The 22078-nt window shown below is 36.9% G+C and overlaps 1 protein-coding gene across 3 annotated transcripts in view; it reads right to left on the bottom strand.

Moving 5' to 3' along the window:
- LOC145663173 (ATP-binding cassette sub-family A member 17-like) overlaps positions 1-20986 on the bottom strand; it is a 379444-nt gene extending 358458 nt beyond the window's left edge. For all 3 annotated transcript variants that reach the window (XM_081729505.1, XM_081729507.1, XM_081729508.1), the window contains exons 1-2: positions 20819-20986; positions 815-1173 (exon numbers count right to left, since the gene is read on the bottom strand). In XM_081729505.1, the coding sequence (XP_081585631.1) occupies positions 815-1124 (310 nt within the window). In that variant the 5' untranslated portion in view covers positions 1125-1173; positions 20819-20986. The remainder of the gene's footprint in view (positions 1-814; positions 1174-20818) is intronic.
- Between the last annotated feature and the right edge of the window lie 1092 nt (positions 20987-22078).

Below are 22078 nucleotides of genomic sequence, written 5' to 3'. Positions count from 1 at the left end.
TTCAAAGGTACAAGAGGGTCTGTTCAAAGGTACACGACCATAATGTACCTGTGAACAAAACGGATTTGTTCTTATTTTATCTTATAAAGCTATTGTAATTATGTAACACGTTTAAAAATCATCGTATCTGATAGCAAAGAGATGACACTTCAAATGTACGACAAAAATTGGGGAAAAAGTGCTGAATATTAGCACCAAAATTTCGAAGACTCTAAAAGTGTTCACAGGTACAACGCCTTCCCCTATTAAAATTTACGTACATAAGTTTGGACGTAACACTTTTCGTTACTAAGAAAAATAAATGTATTGTTTCATTTTGGGCAAAGATGTGCGAAATATTCTTCGTATGTTTAGGAAATTTATACCGTAATAGCTACTGCAAGTAGTGGCTGAAAGTTTTGAATGAGACGTACGCAAGGTCTTCACATAAACTTGTGTTGAAGCATGATATTACTAAGATTATAGGCAGGGGCGTCATTTCAGATTTTGCTTGGGGGGCAAGAGCAATCCATTAAAGTATATACTGTACATTCCTCAAACTCTTGGGGGGGGGGGCAATTGCCCCCTCCTGCCCTCCCTAAATGACGCCCCTGATAACACTACCCGGAGTAGCAGACGACATCTAAGTATAGACCATACCTCAAAAACCGAAAATGGACTTGACCGTGTCGTTGACCTTTCCCCGCTGCCCCTGTTTTAGGGTTCTTCTCGTCATCTGTCACATTGTAAAACTTCCTAGTTCACTTTGCATTTGCAATGTATTATAGATTATTACATATTACATATACTATAAAATAAACTAAGTGATACTTACTGACAGTTTCCTTTGTTACTTCCTGAAACTTTTTATATAGAATATCAGCAACAAAATAATCAGTAAACTCATTACGAGGTGCGTACATCAAATTAACTTTTATGAATGCTTCCACAGGATCTTCACGAATTTCGTTATCCTGCATGTCTTGCCGGGAAAGTGGCGTCGTATTCATACCAGTTACTAGAGCAGTCAACAGAAAGATAACAGGAGGAGAAAGAATTTCGTAGAGGGTTCGGCATAAATATCGCTTCCCAATTGTAAAGTTTTTGAAAATAAGAATTTTAATTAACTTTCCTCGTCTACCCATACTCTAATGCTACTTGCTCTTCTGCTTTTGTGTTTACGATCTTCAGAATCTTTAAAAAAAATAATAATAATAAACAAGTTAATTAATTAATTACTGAGTGAAAATAAATTTTATTTTGTAATTAACCTATGTAAAACAGTCACTATAAAGTATATAATGGTTTGATAAAGGACACTCTTTAAGGTCCCAGAGCAGGAGCGTCATTTCAGATTTTGCTTGGGGGGGGCAAGACCCCTTGATATAAAATCTATATAAACCTCAAACTCAGGGGGGGCAATTGCCCCTCCCTGCCCTCCCCCTAAATGACGTCCCTGTCCCAGAGTACAGCAACCAATTTGAAATGGAATATACGTAACAAAGAATTATGTTCCTTATAAGAACATGTGAGCGTGTGGCCCCCCTCACTCCCATTCCATTTTAAATTTCCCAGTTTCTCTTGGCTGAATTGGAATGAGGCTCCATGTTCTGTTCGTCGACGCAAATTGTGCTCTAGTTTTATCTTTTTGTAAGTTGGCAATCCTGTGAGTGATGATTCGTGCTTCCTGTTCACTGAACAAAGGAGGCGTAATACGGTTAAAATGATGCAAAACATAGTTCGTCGAATTCAAACATCATCGAGACTTACTTTTACTGTTTTTAACATTTCAATTATTTTGTTTTAATGGTGAACTTATTTAACGCCTTTTAATATGCGTATTTCTGATAAAGAATATTTACTATGAACATTTGTAAAATCTTTTCTGGTGTGCTCGGCGCAAACATACTGACGCTGAGGTAAAAAAAGCCGCGAAGGTGTGCTAAGCAGTTATGGTGGTCTAGATTGCTCTATTTTGTGGCGGCTGTGAATAATATCTAAGTTTTTCTTCGCAATCGATCACGATTTTGTAAATTCGACTATGGAAAAAACAAGATAAACCTACGCAAATGATAAACATAAAATTAACATAAAAATCAACGTTTGCGTGCTAAAATAGCGTATAATATGTGAATGTATGAAATCCACGAGGGATGAGTAAGGAACCAACACAGGTAAAAGGACGAATTGCACTCACAACTAAAGAGTAATAACTATCATGGAACCTAAATAATAACTGTTCGACGATCAACAAGAAGCACCAAGGAATCCTTCTTTTTTTTGAAGAATAGCTACATGATTCCCCCCCCCCCCAAATCCATCAACTTATAGTGTAGTCAAGTGTGATACGAAAATAGCGTGTGTTTAATGCTAGTGCATCGTGTAATGCAAATTTCAGCCGGCATTCGTAGTGCGTCATTTTCTTAAAGAAAAAAAAAATAAAAATATATAATAATTTCATCGCATAAATTCCACATTAATAAAATTTTGGGCTCATGGTATTTTGGTACATGTTAAATGAAAATCACTAACAAAAAGTTGTAATGTCATAAAAGTAAGTATTATACATAACTTGTGTTAATTGAATAAAATTTACATACAATCTATTTCTTTATGTGCAATTATCTTTACAGCATCTCTGCACAATCACTACCCAAAATGGTGGATGTTATGTTTAGTAACTTGTACTTATTCTGCTATTGCCAGCAGGCCTGGCAATGACGGTGGGCGCTCGTAGTCGCAACCTCAATGAAATAGTATTTTGGTTCGCGATCCAACTTGGAGGTTTGCGCACTTTCTATTGTAGTATTATCATTTTCATTGCGAATGTCTTCTTCATGCCAATTACTAATATCCACCACAGGTAAGCTGTAATGAACGGGAGTTGTTTCCAGCAGAGTTATAAGACTTGGTTATCCCGAATGGGATCAGGTAAGGATCAGACTCTGCCAGTTACAAAAGTGGTTAGCTCGAACAAGAATCAGACCCTGCAGGCCATTAGAACGGCTGCCCCGAACTGGAACCGAACTCAACACGATCCAATCGTATTACAAAAATGGCGCTCCGAAACAGGAACAGAACTCCTTCACCGTACATGTAAAAAGTAGTGATTTATGTGTAGAAATGTAAAGGTATAAAGTATCTGACTCGTATTTAGAAATTTTATGTAATGGTACAAAATGGATGAAAGCAATGCCAAGTTGTTGGACGCCATCAAAGGCGAAATGCAAAATTTACGTGAATCGTTAGAAAATAAAATAGAAAAAAGTAATATATCTTTAGAACACAAAATTGAAAGGGTTAGCGAGCAAACTAACAGTGTACGTGAGTCTTTAGAAAGCAAAATTGTTGAGATCAATGATTCCTTAGAAAACAAGATGTTAGAAATCTCAGAGGCAACAAAACAACAGATCGACGATAAACTTGAGGTGCAATTAGAAATATTCAAAAAAGAATGCGTAGGTAGATATGAACAAATATCCAAAGAAATAGATGAGAAATATGAAAAGGTTAATGATAAATGTGAGAAAATATGGGGGAAAACACTTCAGAATTATCAAGAACTTGAGAACATTACGGTCGATTTGGGTAAATGTGAAGAAAAGGTGGACCGAGCTTTTGAGAAAATTGAAGCAATCGAGGGGTCAGTAAATAAAATTGAAGATAATTTAGAAAATAAAGAAAAAATGTTAGTGGGATTAAATGATGCGACCCATAAGTTAGAAAGAAATGTCGTAGTTTTGCACAGTAGGGTTGATATTTTGTCACAGAACGCTATCCCTCCTGGTATTGATATCGTTAATATGAACCAAAATATTGCTTTAATAGGTGACAGGTTGTCAAGTTTAGAAATTAAGGTAGATGAAACCCAAACGAAGTTAACCTCATTAGCGGAGAGCGCTAGCAGAGAAGTGAGTGAGCGTAATTGGCGTAGATTAAGTATATCCGGTGATGATAGGAGTAGTCATAAGTCGAAATACAGCAGTAAGGAAGAAACTAGTAGTGCCAACCAAACAGATTGTAGTTCTTCGACAGCTAGTGAGACAACAAAACTAAAGAAGCGTATTAAAGTAAGAAAATCAGATAGGGGTGACGTAAAAAGGGCTAAACGACGAATATTGCGTCACGGTGACATCGAAATGTTCCCGAAATTTTCTGGTTTAGAAGATGATGAGTCACCAACTTCGTTTTTAGAGCAGTTTAAGATCGCAGCGCACGCTGTAGACGTACCTGAATCCCAATATTTAGATGTATTAGGGTTTATTTTTACCGGTAACGCTCGTGAGTGGTACAAGTCAAAATTAGGTACATTTCGTTCATTTAAAGATTTCACTAAAGAATTCAAAGCTCAATTTGGTTCTGAACAAGTCATCGCAAGCAAACTCTCAGTGTTGCAATCGCAAGCGTTCAACCCAAAAACTGATGGTACTGTTACCGACTTTGTTCACAAAAGGTTCAATAAGATACGTGGTTTGTCACCTAATATACCGGATACTTTTATTGTGAATACAATTAAACAGTTGATCCCTATTTCTTACCGACGACAATTAGCATTGTTCCCAAATTTAGATTTCAGTTCATTTTTAACCGCTATACAAAATCTTGAAGCACTGTATTATGACAGCAGAAATACTAACGATAGAAACAACTTTCATGGTAGAAATGTACGTGTCAATCAGGTAGACGAAGTGCAAGGGAATTACGAGAATTTTAATAAAAGAGGAAATTATGGTAATGAAAACTGTAAAAATTCAGGTAAAGGTAAGTTTGACGGACCCAGAAGGAAGGGAACTCCGAACAAGAGAAAGTTCCATTGGAATAAAGGTAAGAATAATCATAGAAGGAATAATGATCGCAATGAAAGTCAGGGTAATAATCGTAGTAATTACGAAGATGATCACGAGTATGAAAATTCAAATCAAAACGAAAGAGTGAGCTTTGTAAATAGTAACCATGATGAAGGTATGAACCGAACACAGCCAATGTCTACATATACTCAATCTGCACCACAATTTCCGTATTATAGCCCAAGAGTTATGTTTCCACAAAACAAAGATCAAACTTTAAACTGAAGTTGCTCTCCAACGCGAGTGCGGTTGGCAGAGTTGGTAATGTAAATGGTAATTTTGGTACTGAAAGTCAAAATGCACTCAATGACTCGCAATGCGAGCTTATTGTAATTGGAAAAAATGTAGTGAATGTGGTAAGCTGGGACACTGATTCATCTGAAAGTAGTGATGAAGAACAGAAATTTAATAGCCAAGCTAGGTCAGCTGAAATAAAAGTACATATTTTAAATCAACCGGTAGTAGCCTTGTGAAACTCTGGAGCTTCGGTTAGTATTTTGTCGTTAGAGACATGGAAACGTATAGCGTCAATCATATCACACCCTCACTTGCGACCAGCTCCACATATTTTGTTGGTGGATTTTTCAGGTAAGAAAAAGAAACAGGTGCAAGGTGAAACAATATTGTGTATTGAAATAGGGAAAGTTAGTTTTGACGTACGTGTGCTAGTTGTCTCTGATTTGAATACTGAATGCTTATTGGGTAGAAATTTTCTCACACAATCCAAGGCAAAGATAGATTTTGGTGATAATTCTATTACGGTTGAAAAGGAAGGAGAAATCGTTAACGTACCTATGCTAGGTGCTCAAGCTGACAATATGAAAGTTACAAAAATTCTGACTAAAGGTGATGTACAGAAGAAGGTAAATTTTATATCTCAAGTTGGTATTGAAGCTAAAATGAATGTTACTAGCGACAGTGATGATGAATCAGAAATTTTATTTGAGATTGGAAAAGTAAATGTAGAGTGTCCCATAGTAAATAATTTGGTCAGTGAAAAACAAAAATTAGAAAAAGAATGGGTTAATCACGTTGTTCTTTCTGATCAAGCTTATAATAAAGTTCGTAATTCTTGTAGTAATGAAAAAGAAATGAAAGTGTTAAATCTAGAAGTTGCTAACGAAGATAAATTTTTGTTTGATTACTATTCACAGCAAATTTCAGAAATAGACTGTGAGATTGAAAAATCGCATTGTAAATCGTTAGGTAGAGCTGCAGTTTGTAATACATTTGATAGTAAAATTGAAAGTGAATTTGTTCCAATTTCAGAAATACGGGAAAGGGTTATGGAAGCACAATTGTCTGATTTTGAGAAAGAGAAATTGTTCAAATTGTTGTTGAAACATAGGAAAATTTTTAAAAATATTCCCGGACGTTGTACCAAATTTGAATATGAAATTGAGGTAGACACTGATCAACCTTTGGTTAAAAGGCAGTATACATTACCATATAAATTCAAAGAACATATTGATTCGCAAATTGATGAGTGGTTACAATGTGGCGTAATAGAATCTTGTGTGTCAATCCATTCTCACCCAATCTTTTGCGTGCCAAAGAAAAACACTAGTAAAATGCGAGTAGTAGTCGATTTAACTGTTTTGAACAAGCATGTAAAAATAAAACAATTAAAGGTAAATAAAATTGATGATTTGTTGTTAAAGTTTCAAGGTGCTAAGTACGTATCAAATATTGATTTAGTAGGAAGTTACACACAAGTTCCAATTTCTGAAAATTGTAGAGATTACACAGCCTTCTCGTGGAATGGCAAAATGTATAGATTTACATCTATCCCTTTTGGATATGCAAATGGAGGTGTAGGATTAATGGCTTGTCTTTTGGTTGTTTTAGGTCATGCATTGTTTGATAAATTAGTTACGTACATCGATGACATTTCTGTACCAACATTTTCTTTCGATGAACAGTTAGAAATTTTAAATTTGTTGTTTACAAAATTAGAAGAAGCCAATATGACTGTAAATTTAAAGAAATCTTCATTTTGCAATACGAGCTTTCAATTTCTTGGTTTCGTAGTCACACCTGAAGGCGTGAAAAAGGATCCGTCGTATGTAGAAACAATTCGAACATTGCCTCGTCCGAAAAATGTAAAGGAACTTAAGCGAGTGTTAGGTTTGTTCGAGTGGTGTTCAAAATTTGTATATCATTTCGCTCATTTAGCCAATCCATTGTTTGAACTTCTGAAAAAGAATAAAAAATGGGTTTGGACTGACGAATGTGAGCAAAGTTTTACTCAGTTAAAAGCATCGTTAGCTGAAGAAGTGTTGTTAAATCATCCGCTGTTAGATCACGATTTTTGTTTAGTGACAGACAGTTCCTTGGTAGCAGTGGGAAGTATATTATTCCAAGAAGTTAACGGTGAAAAACACATACTTGGTTTTTACAGTAAGACTTTGAATAGTGCACAGCGAAATTTCACTATCACGGAATTAGAGGCGTATGCAATCGTTACAGCCGTACGTAAATGGGGACATTTATTATATGGCCATCACGTGAAAGTTTACACAGACCATAACTCATTAGTGTTTTTGAATAAAATTCGCCATTGGAACTCTCGTTTGGCTCGGTGGAGTCTTGAACTACAGGGATTTGATTTAGAAATAACGCACATTTCAGGTAGTGAAAATGTGGCTAGTGATGCATTGTCCAGGATAGTTTTAGCTCCTCATAGTGAAATTTTGGACATAAACAACTTAGAAGTACTTCCATCATTCTTCAGAAATCTCACACCAGGAGAGTTAACCGAAAAACAAAAGGAACATCCTGAGTATAATAAAATCATTAAATTCCTAGAGAAACCAAATGATCCCTATAGTAAGATGCAAAACAGAAATGTAGAAAAAGTTTACAAACTAGAAAATGGTATATTGTTGTATAAGAACTTTCACTTTCCTAATAGTTGGAGAATTTGCATCCCGCCATCTTTAGTAAATCTGGTAATTGAAGAAATGCATAACCGTGGACATTTCGGGTGCGAAAGAACAGTAAGTTTCATCAGCGAGATTTGTTATTGGAAATCTATGCGGCGAGACGTGATGAACTATATTAACGATTGTCTCGAGTGTAAACGAACTAAAGTCGATACTCGACCCCCGGCGAGACCTTTAGAAACCATACAGGTGAAAGGCCCTAGGAGATTAATTTCGATTGACATTATCGGACCTCTTGTGCCATCTCCCTCAAAGTGTAAATTTATACTCTCAGTTTTGGATGCTTTTACTCGTTACCTTGTTCTTTATCCGATCCGGAACGCTACTACGAAGTGCGTAGTTAAATGTTTGGAGACATTGTACTTTGTGCACTTGGGAATACCTTCAGCTATATTGGCGGACAATGGTAGTTGTTTTATCTCTAAAAACTTCAAACAGAAAATGGAGGAATATGGTGTTAAGATATTTTATTCAACGCCCTACCATCCGGCGTCGAACGCAGTGGAGAGAATCCATTGGGACACGAACAGGTTGTTCAGACTGTTTTGTAAAGATGATCATGGTTCTTGGGAGAAATTTATACCACAAGTCGTTATGTTGCTGAACTATTCTATATCTAGCAGTCTTGGCGCGAGTCCAGCCAGTTTACATTTGAACATTCAGGCTGAAAAACCTATCTTCGAACATTTTGGCATTTTTACGAATGATACAAACGAAAATGACAATGAAAGTTGGGACAATAAATTGGTAATGGCTGATTTTAAAAGAAAGGAAGTAATCCGAAAGCGAAATGAAAGGTATAACTCACAACAGGAGAGTAAACACAAAATACAGGTGAATGATTTGGTTTTTTTGAAACAGACAAACTTAAGTTCCGCAACAGACAAGAAAATTTCCAAATTTTTCAATGTGTTCAAGGGACCCTATCTTTGTGTTAACAAACCATCAAATTCAGAAAAGGTGTTCGAATTGTTAGATCCTTTAACTGGTAAATCAATTGGTTCACATTCAGTGGATAGACTTAAGGTGTGGAAACCTACGAAACAAACTCGTAAAATTTGGTTAAATCTCGCAGTAAAACATAGTTCTGAGAAATACCATGATGTAATTTCAAGCGAATTTAAGAATTCAGATCTAGAAAGCAGTGTTGAAACTGTTCTTTGCAATGCATTAACTACAACACCAGTATGTTTATCTCAAAGTGTTCAATCCAGAAGTAATAACCAACGAATACATAAAATCTTGGAGAAATTGCTAGATATTGATAAGTATTTGAATTTTCTGTACTGTAAAAATTTGTGTTCATCTGATGTATTGGAATTTGCGTTAGTAAATCTACAGAATCCTTATGTGGCACTAAATGAACAAGTACAAGGAATGTAAAAAAAAAAAGTCGTTTCATATGATATATGCAGGCATCTGTGACCCGCTATGCGACTTCCAGATGGCCGTTGATATTTCTTTTCCAAAGCAATGGAAAAACCAGCAAAGAAATATGCCAAGTCATGGAGATGAGGTTCCCCCCCCCCTTATGTGTATTGGGTAATGTAACATGTTTTTAATGCTCGGAGTAAGCTATTTTGGTAAATCCCATTCTTTATTATTTTAAGTTTTTAACCTTGTATTCTTTAATTCGGCCTCATCTCGGGGTGGTAGAACAGATTATTCATTGTGGGTAGGTTCCTTCGAAATTTAGCCAGGCAGATCCCGTCGAGTGATCAGAGAGAGTCATAACTGAATTATTACGTTGTAAAAACTTAGCTGTGAATCTTTAAGGCGCCGATAAATTTTATTAAATCTCGACAAAACGTATATTACTCAATATTGTGTGAAATAGTTTTTAATATGTAATATGTTTTAAAAATTTGTTTACGAATGAAAGATTTCATTTCATATATTCGTGTTACTGTATTATTGCATTGTGTTTGAAGTTAACTAACTAATTAATAGTGCTGTTTAAATGTTGTATTTTAAAGGTTTGAAGAATGGAAATATTACATTATTAGGAGTTATTTTGAGAATTAGTTATAAGGAAGCATATATTGATGAAAAAGGTTATTTTTGCATTTCATGTGTCATTTTTCTCAAAATATTGAAAATTTCATGTGTTTAGTACGATAAGAATATTTAGTGTAAGATGTTAAAACACGAGTCAGATACTTACAAAAAAAAAAAATTGAAAATTTTATGATTTAAGTAATAATGTAAGAAATATATTGGTTTGATGTTAATAAATAGAATATGAATAGGATATAATATAAAATGAAAATATAATAGATAATTAATATTATTCAACTTATATTGAAATATTGTATTATGAAAACACATGTAATCTTATATTTACACATACCAAAGGAGAGCCCATTAAAGTATATAGCCCATAAAATAAAAAGCCCATCTACGTTTGTGTAAAGTGTTAATGAACCATAATGGATCAAATGTTAATAATGGAAGAAAGAAGAGGAATAATAACCGGAAAAATAACTCTAAGAAGAGGAAACCCAAGGTCCCAGGGTTTTGATAATCTTCAAAGAAGATCATCGTCCGTGTCGCACGCCATTTGTGAGCGTGTGGCCCCCCTCACTCCCATTCCATTTTAAATTTCCCAGTTTCTCTTGGCTGAATTGGAATGAGGCTCCATGTTCTGTTCGTCGACGCAAATTGTGCTCTAGTTTTATCTTTTTGTAAGTTGGCAATCCTGTGAGTGATGATTCGTGCTTCCTGTTCACTGAACAAAGGAGGCGTAATACGGTTAAAATGATGCAAAACATAGTTCGTCGAATTCAAACATCATCGAGACTTACTTTTACTGTTTTTAACATTTCAATTATTTTGTTTTAATGGTGAACTTATTTAACGCCTTTTAATATGCGTATTTCTGATAAAGAATATTTACTATGAACATTTGTAAAATCTTTTCTGGTGTGCTCGGCGCAAACATACTGACGCTGAGGTAAAAAAGCCGCGAAGGTGTGCTAAGCAGTTATGGTGGTCTAGATTGCTCTATTTTGTGGCGGCTGTGAATAATATCTAAGTTTTTCTTCGCAATCGATCACGATTTTGTAAATTCGACTATGGAAAAAACAAGATAAACCTACGCAAATGATAAACATAAAATTAACATAAAAATCAACGTTTGCGTGCTAAAATAGCGTATAATATGTGAATGTATGAAATCCACGAGGGATGAGTAAGGAACCAACACAGGTAAAAGGACGAATTGCACTCACAACTAAAGAGTAATAACTATCATGGAACCTAAATAATAACTGTTCGACGATCAACAAGAAGCACCAAGGAATCCTTCTTTTTTTTGAAGAATAGCTACATGATTCCCCCCCCCCCAAATCCATCAACTTATAGTGTAGTCAAGTGTGATACGAAAATAGCGTGTGTTTAATGCTAGTGCATCGTGTAATGCAAATTTCAGCCGGCATTCGTAGTGCGTCATTTTCTTAAAGAAAAAAAAAATAAAAATATATAATAATTTCATCGCATAAATTCCACATTAATAAAAATTTTGGGCTCATGGTATTTTGGTACATGTTAAATGAAAATCACTAACAAAAAGTTGTAATGTCATAAAAGTAAGTATTATACATAACTTGTGTTAATTGAATAAAATTTACATACAATCTATTTCTTTATGTGCAATTATCTTTACAGCATCTCTGCACAATCACTACCCAAAATGGTGGATGTTATGTTTAGTAACTTGTACTTATTCTGCTATTGCCAGCAGGCCTGGCAATGACGGTGGGCGCTCGTAGTCGCAACCTCAATGAAATAGTATTTTGGTTCGCGATCCAACTTGGAGGTTTGCGCACTTTCTATTGTAGTATTATCATTTTCATTGCGAATGTCTTCTTCATGCCAATTACTAATATCCACCACAGGTAAGCTGTAATGAACGGGAGTTGTTTCCAGCAGAGTTATAAGACTTGGTTATCCCGAATGGGATCAGGTAAGGATCAGACTCTGCCAGTTACAAAAGTGGTTAGCTCGAACAAGAATCAGACCCTGCAGGCCATTAGAACGGCTGCCCCGAACTGGAACCGAACTCAACACGATCCAATCGTATTACAAACAGGGCTAGTATAAATGATACATTCGTTTTCGAAAGGCTATATTTTCAAAAGTATTACATTTACAAACACGAAAGATATATGAAAATAACCATCAACCCACCAAGTTTGTATTGTTGTTAAACTCACCAGCTAGCAGCGTAAGTTTAGTACCTGTCCAACATGGAGGCAAAGCAAGAAGAGAGTTTTTGTGTGTTAGAGTATGTTAATAGTAGTGTAACGCACTTTCGGAAGTAAGCAAGGAAAAAAACTGGCTTGTAAACAAAGTAGAAAACTTCGTAAATTTATGGTTCTTTTCATAAATCTCTCGTGTATGTAGACTACGTAAAATACTTTTGAAAATGTAGCCTTTTGAAAACGAGTGGATGATATATACTAGCCCTGTAGGCCTACTCAGGGCCGGATTTAGGGAGCTGCACCGGTGCACGTGCGCCCCTCCCTTCATTGTAAATATACACTATCTAAAATAACAAGCTAGCAGTGAAAATAGCAACCCTTTCCAAAATTTTTTGCCGTCATGCTTGCATTTGGGGCTTAAAAGAAAGAGGAGTTTTGCAAAAGCAATAGTTTATGTCCATATTCTGAAGGTTGAAGGTAAAAGATTTACCAAACAAAACAATATAACATTTGTCAAGTAGGGAAGAAAACAGAAGTCAGGAAAAATCAATCCTGCACATCACTTGCGATACTCTTTAAAATATCCTCCCCCGTTCTATGTATCAACGTTGTCGGATGTAAAGAATATTGTCACATGTCACTTTGAAGAGTTTCAATGTGGTTATGGTAGTTATGGTGCACCTCCTCAGAAAATCCTGAATCCGATCCTGCCTGTACTGTCGACATTCTGGTATTCTGGCATTCTCCATATTTTCGAACTCTTTTTTTTTTTTTTTTTTTAATTCAACTACTCGTTCAATAACCGTTGATGTGTTTATATTATTACTAGAAATGAATAAATAAGCTAATATAATTCGATTGTCTGCGTTATGAATTAGAATGGTGGTGAGTTGAGTTGGATAAGGCCTCATGTCCAAAATTACCGAAAAATGACTTTTGAAGTTTTAGGACCTTTGGGAAGGGCCTCATTTATGGACAAAGTCTGTAGTGAATATCTAGCATTAAGAAACATCAAGAAATGATATTAGATATTCACTTCAGCTTCTACCCATAGCTGAAGCCCTTACCAAATATCCCAAAACTGCAAAAGTCAGTTGGATATGAAGCCTTATCGAACTCTACCCTTCAAATGTGTTAGTGTAATAAGGTCAGAAATTTTCTGAATTAGGAAGAAATACGGCAGTTATTACGTATTGTAGTTTTATCTAGCTGAAGTTTTAATGGCGGCCCTCGCAGTGTAGTCGCTCTCGCCTCCGGTGCGAGAGGTCCCAGGTTCGATTCCCGATGGGGGCACTCGGTCAAAAAGGTATAAAATGCTTTTCTTATGCCAGCCACCCTGAATGGGTTTTCATCATTCAAACCAGGCAAATGTCAGGGTGGTACCTAACTTATAGGTCCCCGGCAGCCTCCTTCCTTCCCCAATCCTTTCTTCCTTCCCTTTCTCCGGATAGCGTGCTCACCGAGGGACGTCATCTCTCAAAACGTGACAGACTAAATGGCCTTAGATGCAGAAAGCCCAGAAATCTAAACCCTAAAATCCTGAAATCTTAATTGCATTCTCTCAAGATTGTTTAAAAGTCACTTTGGTAGTTACTCTAATTAAAAGACAAGTTATTTGTTTAGTTGATTTTGAAAAATGAAATCTTTAGTTTTACGTCTCACGATTATGCCAGTTAGGCTAAAGGAGACGGTGATGTGAGAAATGAATGAAATGGTGGAATGAAGAAAGTGGGAGGAAACGGGAGAGCCCCGAGAAAACTCACGAGCACGGTGTTTGTCCACCACAAAGTTCATTTTGATTTTGTTGATTTTGAGTTTAACGTCCTGTTAGCAGCGAAACTATTTCAGATGTGGACCTACTGATTTAACATGAAATCCGAACCACATGAGCTCCCATAGGGAAGCGAACCCAAGTCTTCCAGGCCAAAGACCCTTACGTTAACCGCTTAGCCAAGAAGGAGCTCGACAAATTAGTAGAATGATTAATATGCGTTTCTTCCAACGTGATTTTGATTTATAAAGTTCTTATTTTTTGTTCAAATAAGTGTTTTATGCATAAAATGTCATTGCGTTTTGCACCTCGACAGGCACGTAGCCAGGATTTCGCAATAGGGGGGGGGGGATCCGTGACGAATACTGTGGTTGTCATACCAGGGGCTCGATCATTCTAAGCTATTTTAGTAGCAACATATATTCGTTGGTTTAGCCAGGATTTTGTAATGGGGGGGGGCGTGACATGAAACACCAAGAGATCAATCAATCTAAACTATTTTACTGACAACATACCCACTTTGGTTTGTTACGTCAATAAAATGAGGATATGTAAGTAATTATTTTAATTAAAAAAACTATGAAGAAATCTTGAGTAAAAGAATATAAAAAAAGTATTGAAAAAGATATAGACTTCCGAGGTCATTCGAACTCGGTTCTACTTGTCTTCTTTCTTCTTCTTTTTCTTATCTTCGTTTAATGCCGTCAAGGATAGCAACGAGATCTCTTTCGGGGGTAAAGACATCCTATAAAAAGGATTAGTGTTGCCGCGAAATACAAAATGGCTCATGTTATTGGTGATTCTGAGCATTTCTTAAGTTCTACCTGAGAGTCTATCTAATCGAACCGGTTTATCGATCGTCATTTGTTGTCCATAGGATTAGCATGGAGCTAGACGGAATTCGGAATGCTTCGTCCGAATAATATCCATTTTTAACTTGACCCTCCTCCCCCGTTTCTGCCACACAAAGCTCCTCATAAGAAAGAGTAACCCAACGCTTGGTGTACTTTATATTTTTGACACTGATTCAACTTTTTCTCATTTCTTTTTGTTTTATCCTTCCTTAATATTTTTCATTTCTGGATCCAAAGGGGGGGGTCCGGACCCCCCGGACCCACCCCTTGGCTACGTGCCTGACCTCGAAAAAATTAATTTATTTGTGCTTTTATTTGTACTTTCGGTACGTGTGTTTTAACTTACTCATACAATCTTTTCACATATCCGTCTGTAAAATAGTTTTTGCACGTTGTTGGAGATATTTCAATGTTGATGGAAGTAATTATAATAATTCGAGTTTAGAATTGTGAAAAGTACGTCTGAATTACTGTGACATAAATTGAAGGAAGTTCGGTGATATTCCATTGTCTCAGATTTTGATTCTTTAAAATCTTTTTATTTATTCATCTTTTTGCTTAACTTTGTAAAACTTAGCCCTTCATATATATTGTTTTCTTTCCTAGAATCAAAAGATTTTGAATCTCTTTTAAAAATATCGCACTAACACAATCAGCAACTATTTCGTAATTCAAGTAACATTGATTGCAACAAAAGCACGAAAGTAGTAAATTCAGTGTTTTATGGAAATTAAAATTACAGGTAGAAGGAAAACATATTTGAATCGTTTTTACGAGGGTCATTGCAAAAGTCATGGCAACTATTTTTGCTTTTCGAAAATGGTAAAGAACAAAAAAAAAAAAAAAAAAATCTGAAATATGCAAATGGAAGGTCAGTTCATATGTAAACATTGCGTGTAGGGAGATGGATGAATACACATACCACCATTATCTATAAAGATATAGCACAAGATAAAAAAAAAAAAAAGTAAAAATATTTTGTTGTTTCAAATATATTTTACTGTCAATTGCACCAGTACATTAGAGTGGTGATTTTGTGTCATTTCGTCCCACATGGACAAAATGTTAGTGCACTGTACTACTGTCTCACTTTCGTATAGCGACACCTACGACGGGACTTTTAGGAGAAACGTCCTGAACGTCTTCAGGATGCATTAATTCTTCATGGCAACGAGACATCCCATACGACAGCATGTGTGCGGAATCTCCTTGCGCGATGGGGATGGGAAGTACTGGAGCATCCAACGTATTCGCTAGACACATCACCTTGCGCTTATGACCTCATACCAAAACTGAAAGAGCCATTGCATCAAACACGCTTTCGAACACGTGAAGACATTGCCATAGCAGTGAGATCCGAAGATTCGCTCATGATGAGGCCACAACGTCTTCCACAGTGTTGGCAGTGTGTGATGGATTCTTTGGGGGACTACTTCGAGGAACTCTTAAGTTGTCAGAGGTATGTGTTCCTGCCCTATACTATTGTGTACTGTTTCAATTGACAGTAAAACACGTTTGAAACGACAAAATTGTTATTAAATTTTTTCTTGTGCTATATCTTTATGGTGGTGTATGTGTTCATCCATCTCCCTGCATGTAATGTTTACATATGAACTAAGCTTCCATTTGGATATTTCAGAAGTGTTTTTATTCGTTATCATTTTCGAGAGAAAAGTAGTTGCCATGACTTTCGCAATGACCCTCGCATATGCGTATCTTTAATTCATATTTCAATCCCTTGAAATACCACTAACAAAAAGAGCTTAACCTTAAAAATACCATTAAGGAGGAACAATCGATTTTCCCCACGCGTTCAAATTTTCAATTTCCTTTCGAGGATAAAATGGTTCCTAAGACGTCTTGAGTTATTCATTTGAATGTAATGTTTACCTCTATAAATATACCTCTGAAAGTCGATAATCCCAAGCGAGCTGTGAGGTAAGAAGAGCAATTTGATTGACAAGAAATAGAACTGGTATGTAATTCAGCGTCTCTAACAAGATTGAACATAGAGACATTTATAAACCAAGAAGATTTATAAATGTTCTTGGATGGGCTCGAAGCAAAACATAGCATTCGTAACACAAATGAATCTGTGTCTGTTAAAAGGGCGTATGTAATATTATTTACGATTTTCACTTTTTTTAAAAAAAAATGAATATTTTAGAGGTAGGTACAACGATTTGTGTTAAAGTGTATTCCATGCAACGTGTTGAAAATATAAGGCATTGGAATATGCGTTTTCTGTTAAACGAGCCTAAGTCCACAAATACGCTCTTTTAACTGAAAATAAAACAAGCAGGAGCATAATAATGAAGAGCGTTACACAAGGAAATGGTCAAATGTCCAAAAACCCTTTCCTGGTCGCGATCCCAGCGAACTTACATGTGACGAGGGTTTCGCTATCATCAAACGAGCTTTTCGGAAACGTGATCGCCTTTACAGTGTTCATGTATTGACGCAGTTGGTTTGATAAATTCACTGTTGTTCAATCCAGTGGTGAAGATGTTTTAGATTTGAGGTCATGGTGGCCGCAATACTATAAGAAAAAAATCTAGTTTCTCTGGAGGCAAGGAACAAACAGAGAAAGGTTAAAATAAAATAACTTTTGGGATCAGCCTTTACCAGTTTATTCTGTGAACAACCTATGAGTATGAACAAGTTTCGCAAGTGTTACGGTAGCGCTTCCAGCCGATTTCGCAGTTCGATCGATGTCGAATTGTTGCATACCGTGATTGTGGTTTATAGTACCGAGAAATTGGTGGCAGGCTAGGACGGAATCCGTATACTGTGGCACGTGTGTGAAACCAGTGGGTACAGGAAGGGACAAAAGAGTGACGTAGAGGTGTTCAACGTCTGCGCCAGACGACCGGCCGCGAGGACAGACGCACGGCCCTAACAGACTGTACGGCCACATCAAGACGGTTGACGCAGGAACTAGGGGGATTTTACGACGGCCAGTGTCCCCACGAATTGTACTGTGTCGTTTGGTGAGCGAGGATTTTTTTCTCGCCGCCCAATGCTGCGGATTCCTCTGCGGGTACAACATAGGCGTGCGCGCCAGACATTCTACGAGCACCATTGTGCAGGGCGTGTGGAATGGAAGCCGTACTCTTCTCCAATAAATCCTGCTTCTCTCTACAGCATTATGATGAACTTATGCATGTCTGACGGCAGCGTAGCACTAGGCTTCAGGACACCAGCATCATGCATCGTCACACAAGCTCTTCACTGGGCATCATGGTATGGGGTACCGTCGCCTTAGGTGTTCGTTCGCGTCTTGTTGCATTCCAGGGACATTGAACAGTCAACGGTATATCACAGAGATACTCATCCCTGTTGCTGTCTTATTAATCCATAAACTGCATAAAGTCATTTTCCAACAGCATAACGCACGATCCCATGTTGGAAGCAATGTCCTCGTAGTCCTGGTAGCTAAGCACGTGCCCCTGCTTCCATGGCCCGCACGTTCGCCAGACATCTCGCCGATTGAACATGTCTAATCCATGGTTGGTCATCGGTTGGATCAACGCAGGTTTCCTCCGCCTAATGTTGAGCAGGTTTGACGCCGAATGGAAACCGCTTGGGACGCCATGCTTCAAGCAGACATCGCTGGGCTTATTCTCCCCATGTTCGACGTGTTGCAGCAGTTCTGGCAGCGGCGGATCTCTTTAAGGGGCACCCGGTCACGTGCCCTGCTATTCATGATCTAAATAGAACTGCAATTATTAAATCAGTACTGATACATTAACAGAAGCTTTTATCTTTTTTCTTTTGTATTGTTTGTATTTGTTCCGCCACAGCCGTGTTTGCGAGTGAAGGAGGCTGTGGTTATGCGCTCTCGTAGGATAGACGAAACTTGGTAACACAGCGACGGTTGTTTTCTGGCTGCGGACTTACAATCTTTATGCTTTGACAGTAGCCCTATCATCAGAGGTGGAAGGGGATGTTATGGCTATGTCCATTGAAAATGGGCACAGTAATGTTGAGACCTGTCGCATGAGGCGCTGTGCTCTGTCTTATGGAACATACAGCGGTAAGAAGGTCACGACAAGAAAACTCAACTCGGTACAGAAAGGAACGGAAGGAGGGGGAAGGAGGGTCAAGCCATTTTCAGAATTTGGGGATAGAAAAGGTTTATGCTTGGCCTTTCAGGGTATAGCGAATGACATATTAAGGGTTGCCACTATGGCGCAGTTAATTTACAATACATTGACCTTCTAAAATTTACACGCATAAGTTACCAATCGGCATCTGCAATCGTATTTTCAAATAGGAGCTACACTACGTATAAAATGTTTCCCAGAAAAGAAATAAAGGAACCACACATAATTGAAGTAATGGACATATAGTAGTTGAAACAAATTGTTGTTGAAAACAAACAAATAATTCGTTACACAAAATATCAATCAGGGGCGTTTTTACACATGGGCCAACATGGGTCATGGCCTGGGACGGCGAGTTTTCTGAGAGCATTTTCTTAAATACCAGCTTTGGAAATTTCAGGTATTTATTTATTATGCGTAGTTATGGCGATATGACATGGTATTATTGCATTTGTAAATATCAAAAAGAAGAAGAAGAATCTGCTTGGTAAGAAGTAAGTAATTAACAATCCAGTTATTAATTTACATCAATTATTCCCCCTCTCGTATTGCTGACACCTTATTCTTTTATCGTAATTTTAAAACATTTCCATTATTGACAAGGGCGCCCATATTGTGGTTTCCAAGGGGGGCAAGTATACGCGACATTTCAAATATGGGTTCAAATTTTGCTGTAACTAATGTAAAAATTCTATTGGGTTTTCGATATTCCGAAGTACAATTTCCTCTAGGGGCGAGCGCCCCACCTTGCCCCCCCCTCTGATGGGGGCCGTTGATTGTTGATATACTTCCAGAATTACCTACAGTTTTCAAACATATCAACCGAGCCGCCAACGCAAGAAATTTGAATGTTTCGATGTTGTATTATTATTCATGAACTTGGCTGATTTCATCAACTTGGTCTCATAATCAGCAACTGTCTCAGAATTTCTATACTGGTATTTAATTTATTGTAATTGACGGGGCGGCATTTTTATAATGGCTCGAAGGCGACAAAAATGTTAAATACGTCCCTGAATATCACGCTGCTGGTCTTCAACGATGGCAGGATTCAAGAGAATGGTCACTGTTTTATGTTAGAAATTTAGTAGTCGTTTATTGTTGCAGTAGTTTTTTCTTTTCTTCCCCTCCCCCATCTTAACAATTGTTCATAACATAGCAACCCTTTAACCTGGCTTGAAATCTGTTAGCGATGGCTTGCACCCGACCGAATGAAACTGCTACCCCCTTAACAATGAAATAGACAGCGCGGACACTGGTGAGCGGGCTTTTATTTATTTTTTTTTTTTTTAAACTATGGTCTTATTAGCGCTTATTCCGGCCTAGTCAGTGTCAGTGTAGTGTGCTTATTTTGTGTAGTGTCATAATTCATGTGAGATGAATCAGGTAAGATACTTACCAACTAAAAACCTAGATTATCAAGATCGTCTTTTAGCAAAAGAATTAGGCCCACCAAGACCAGAGCTATCCATAAACCAAGTGTTCAAAGACAAAAATAGAACGTACAATAGACGTTTCAGTAAAAGCGTGTACGAAAATTATTAGATTATTAATGCTATATATATAGCGTGTAGTAGATTATTAATGATATATATATGACGCCCTAGTATGTAGGTATTTTGGATGTGCCCCACCACTTTTAAATTCCACGAGCCGCCACTGAGTTCTGGCCGTCCGTGGAGGGTCTACACGCTACTAGCTCCAGGCTACGCACGTCACATGTCACAGTACCGACCTATTTTCTTCTCTTACTAGTATCTCTCTGTTTGCCGAGTTTCGCATTTCTACCTCATCTCCTTCTGGGTGGTACCCTTTTTTAATGGCGAGCAGTCTATATTTATGGTTTTTCATTCGAGATATTACTTTTCCTAAATAGTAAACTTAAGTAAATCACGTTTCAACTATATTCTGAACCTCAATTGTTTCCAAAAAAAAAAGTTTTATTGTTATTTTTTGAATTAAAAGGATTTCGGTTAAATTTAAGAACGTAACATTATGTAATTTGTATGGGTAAAATTAAACGCTCTGCATGGAAAAACATATGTATAACAACTTTCTGCAGCTACTGGAATAAATAATTATGTATTAAAGATGTAAGTGACATGTAAATTTACCTGTCTTGTCTTGTCTTCTTCACCGTAACTGGTGTTGGTTGATCTGAAGATCTAGATGCACCCCCCAAAATTGTTTTTTTTACCTGAGATCGCCTTACAGTAAATCATCAATTCTTCTTCTTCTTCACCATTTATTAGGTATCCATTTTATGGAATGCAGACAAATCTTATTTCACCCAAGTTCTATAAGATAATAAATAGGTAAATGTATTGTCTTGTGTTGTTTATTCATTGTTTGATGAAATTATGTCTACCATAACCTTCCACAGATAGCGTCCCACCTTAAACTCACATGAACCTATTTTTATCGTTGTATTACTGTTTATTTGTTCTTATTCTAATATAATTTACCTACACTTAATTCTCTTTCATTTTCTTCTTTCAATCTTAATGACAAATGTTTCCTATTTTCACACTTTCTTTGCTCTTCTGTAGGTACATAATCATCTGTATTCGATTACAGCTCAAAATAAGTGCTTTCCAACTGACTGCTACACAAGAGGACACTTACATTTATGAAATATGAGTTTCTCTTAGCGGAAAATTCACTTTTACTGCTATGAAAAATGTCTAATAAGGAAGGAGTTGCATTAGTATGTGCAGATTCACTTTACGAGGGCTCAGTATAACTATATCGTTTGCACATAATAGCATAAAATTTGTGGTTTGTAAAATACCAATTAACTTAAAAACCTAAACCAACTGTGTTAGATTGCAAGTAAACTGCAAGAATGCTATCTAACTAATTCAGGGTAGCAGAGCAGCAGAGGGGAACGAGCGGTAGCAAGGTGGTAGGTGGTGCGTTCTTAGAGCTCAGGCGTATCACCAACGGTGAGTATGCGCATAAACGAATAGCTGGAAAGATATTTTATATGGCATAAAACACATGTCTTGCGTGTGCCACAGATATTCGACACTTCTATGATAGGCCTTGTACAGTGCTTTCACATAGCGCTTCATGTCTTCCTTATACAGTATTACGTGGTAAGGATCACATTTTCCATTTCGTATTTCTGCCTTATTATACAAGTAAGAGGTAATATCCCAATATATTTTCATTACTTGTAAATCCTATTGTGAAATCTAATGTATTTCTTCCGTGGATTTTACAAATTTATGAATCCAATAAAATGCGAAAATGCCTAAAATTTTGCCCATTTCACAACAATTAGTTCACAGGAAACTCTCCTTGTATTAGACTTCACTATACATTTCTTTTTCCGTCCCTTACTACAGCATACACATATACTAGGTTACCGT

The sequence above is a fragment of the Thermobia domestica genome, chromosome 10, assembly GCF_964235325.1.
Source record: "Thermobia domestica chromosome 10, izTheDome1.hap1.1, whole genome shotgun sequence".
In the NCBI taxonomy this organism is placed as follows: Eukaryota; Metazoa; Arthropoda; class Insecta; order Zygentoma; family Lepismatidae; genus Thermobia; species Thermobia domestica.
This window is presented reverse-complemented; position numbering and strand designations above follow the sequence as displayed.